Source organism: Buceros rhinoceros, unplaced genomic scaffold, assembly GCF_000710305.1.
Source record: "Buceros rhinoceros silvestris isolate BGI_N320 unplaced genomic scaffold, ASM71030v1 scaffold2696, whole genome shotgun sequence".
Lineage (NCBI taxonomy): Eukaryota > Metazoa > Chordata > Aves > Bucerotiformes > Bucerotidae > Buceros > Buceros rhinoceros.
The window spans coordinates 1699-4929 of record NW_010417909.1 but is presented as its reverse complement, the minus strand read 5'-3'; the positions used below and the strand labels follow the sequence as shown (position 1 = coordinate 4929).

The following is a 3231-nucleotide window of genomic DNA, read 5'->3' as shown; positions in this document are numbered from 1 at the left end:
AAGACAGGAATCTAAGCCTAAGTGTATTAGTACCAAAATGTGACGCTACTTGTTTTGGAAGAGGAAATTCTGAAAAATAGCCCGTAGACGAAGCATTGTTCCAAAACAGACCTTACTTGCTATATTTCTCTGTGTCACTCCCACAAACGGCTGCAGCTTACTGATATTGTTCTTTCTCTTGCCTACACTCGTGTCATTCACTCACAGAGCAGCAGAACGCTCCTGGAATCAGTGTATGACTACTAGAGGATTTGCTAATGCATACAACCTGACAGCAATTCCTGTCAGACCTACTCAAACTCTGCGATTGCTGTTTTATACCAGATTTGCTTCTCTTGTCATACACACATTTTGTTAGCAAGAAGAGGGAAAGAAAGGCAGGCGAATATTGCTGCCCAGCATGAATGTGAAATGCAGTCTCTGAAAAGGATGGAAGTTATCTTTTGAAAACCTTCTCAGTAGTGACTAACACGTGAAATGTCTTGGAGAGTGCTCCTGAGGTAAGATGCACAGTCCTCACAAACCCTAGAAAAATGAAAAAGAGGTGGAATATACATCCTGATGATGATGATAGTATTTATCAAATAAACAGATAATACTGGATTTCACACTGGAATCTACGGTAGCATCCAGTGTAAGGTGGAAAATGCCCTTCTTTTAGGTGAAGTGGGTGGATAGGGAAGGTTATAGATCAGCGGCGTAATGAGCTATCGTATGCATAAACAATTTACATGCAGTCATTTCATTTTACATACGGAGTATTTATAACCAGGCGATCCCACTGTCCTTTAATGTCATCCTCAGATGGCTGTTCAGTTATGTAGAGTCCATCAAATTCCAGCTTTCTCGCTACTTCCTTTTCTCTCTTGAATACAACCAGAGGGACCTGTGAAAATGGTCATCTTTGTTATGTTCTTAGAAACCCTGGTATGCACCCACAGCATGAAGTACTCTCTTACAATACGATGTAAGACCAAACGTTACACGAACACCCCCCGCAAGCAGCCTCTGTCCCCTGGACACTCTCTGAAGAAGAGTGTCCACCTTGGAAATCAAACCTCACACCCTCTCGCCTAAGTTTTTATTGCTGACTATGACATTACATGTTTTTAAAGAAACAATAGAGGAGTAGTAAGATTCAGAACTTGCCTTCAAGCAGTAGTAGCCAATCACACAGACAAAGGAGATGATAGTATGAATAACTGCCAGAGCTCTGAGAGCGGGTGCCATGTAACCTGTACTTTCTTCTAAAACAAAGAACACCATGCCCTCCTCCTCTTCCTCTTCATCAAAGGAGTTCCAGAGATTGGAGTTTTCCTCTACTTCATCAAGTGGCTCTTCTGTCACCTGCGAGAAATTCAAGCACGTTGAAAACACACAGTAAACTTAAAAGTTTTTCCTTCACTGTAATGGCAAATTAAAAAATGCCTAGAAACAGAAGCTTGACTAGAAAGGATAAATAAAAGAAATAAATCTGTTTTCATTCAGCCTAAGTAAAATAAAAACAGAACAGGTTTAATATCACAAATTTAATTACAAAATTTAAAATACCGTTTTAACGACTTCATATCTAAATGCTGTAATTTATGTTTGAAGGGCTTGTAATAACATCTTTATTAAACAAGCCTTCAAACTAAATATTCCTCTGGGAGTATCAAAAAAACCATTTAAAGAACAATGCATAATCTTACCTTGTAAAATAGAAGAATAAAGTTGATGGCAAATGCAACAAATAGAGCAAGAAACCTTAAGTTATAAAAATTTCTTGCCAAGTAGTGCTGAAATTTAAAAATAAATAAGTAAATTAGTGGCAGCCTGTAGCTAATATCAAGATAGGAAAAGTAGGCAGCAAGGTTTCTAAGCAAGTAAACACAGAATTGTGTTGCCTTCATACGCCAGTTATGATGAGCAACGGCATTTCTTGGCAGCCCGTTCCCCCATTTCACGGTAAGAGGGATGAAAACTAACGGGCTTAAAATTGCAACAGGGAAGACTAGAATAGAATATTAAGGAAGACTTGTGAGGGGGAACACTGGAAAAGAAAGGCTGTAATACTGGAATAAGCTACTTGAGAAGGTTTCGGAGAGTGCCTAATGTGATGTTTTCAAGGAAAAAAATCTTACAGAAAATAGAATTACAGATTCTACAAGTTAGATTATGGGAAATAGGGAGTTCCTCGTAAGAGCTTGATCTGTCCTGTAAGACCAAGACAGGAGAAATTACACACACAAACCCTTATTTACCTAACCCTACGAAATACTATAAAAATCACAAAAGACTGAAAACAGCCAGTCATCTGAAAACTCATGGCAATGTTCCTTTTATAATGACATTTCCCGCTCAATATCAAACAAGTGTTCTATATCACAGATATAAAAACTCAATGGCTGAAAGAGTTTAAGAATAACTTACAAGCATTTTTGTCTGATAAATTTCCAGAGCTTTGAAGAAGTTCGCCATAACAGCCTCCGGTTTCTCAATTTTTTGTCCATGCCTTCTCTTCTTTTTCTTCATTTTCCCCTCTTCTAGCTGCTCAGATTGTACTTCCTTTGCTTTATCTTGTTTCTCACCATCTTCCATGCTAGAAGAAAAATACCTAGCCGAGGTTCTGTATTGGAAATGCATTCATTTAGAAGAAATTCTAATTCAGAAGGTTTGGCTTTAAAAGTTAGTTTTGACACTGGGGGGAAATTACTGTAAGTAAAAGACTCCAGACTTGAGGTAGACTGTAAATCCAGAGTGAAAACCATGACCTTATTTTCACATTATAGGCAAGAACAGGGCTGTTAAGGGGAGATCAAAAGGGTAAAAAGCCCCAAACCAGGAGAAGTTTCTGCGCCAAGTGTGAAGGGGCTAACGTTTGCCAAAACCAGTGATGTACGTACACACCCAATGCAAGCAACATAAAAATTCGAAGAGTTCATGTGTACTTTCTGGAGCCCGGGGCTGAAGAACAGAAACAAAGCTTCTGGGATTTGGTACACAGTATCGTAACTAAACCACAGTGTAACCAGGGGCATCTGCTTCAGCCAAGGCATTTGCTGGTGTTACAGAGATGAATGAGTGATAACAAGGAAGTTTGCTGCAGAGGGCGGCACCTTACGAAGTATCTAGAAGACGACAACCACTCCTCCCGCACCACTGAACTGCTGAGTTTAATGAAAATTAAGTATCAAGACTGTATGTAATAGTAGGGGAACTTAGTTACTAAACTGGAAAAAAAAAAAGCTG

At 39.0% G+C, this 3231-nt stretch overlaps 1 protein-coding gene across 1 annotated transcript in view; it reads right to left on the bottom strand.

Moving 5' to 3' along the window:
• Positions 1–2580, bottom strand: part of LOC104495350 (ryanodine receptor 3-like) — a 14949-nt gene extending 12369 nt beyond the window's left edge. The window contains exons 1-3 of the mRNA XM_010138310.1: positions 2413–2580; positions 1150–1347; positions 756–886 (exon numbers count right to left, since the gene is read on the bottom strand). Of these exons, the coding sequence (XP_010136612.1) occupies positions 756–886; positions 1150–1347; positions 2413–2580 (497 nt within the window). The remainder of the gene's footprint in view (positions 1–755; positions 887–1149; positions 1348–2412) is intronic.
• Positions 2581–3231: the final 651 nt, after the last annotated feature.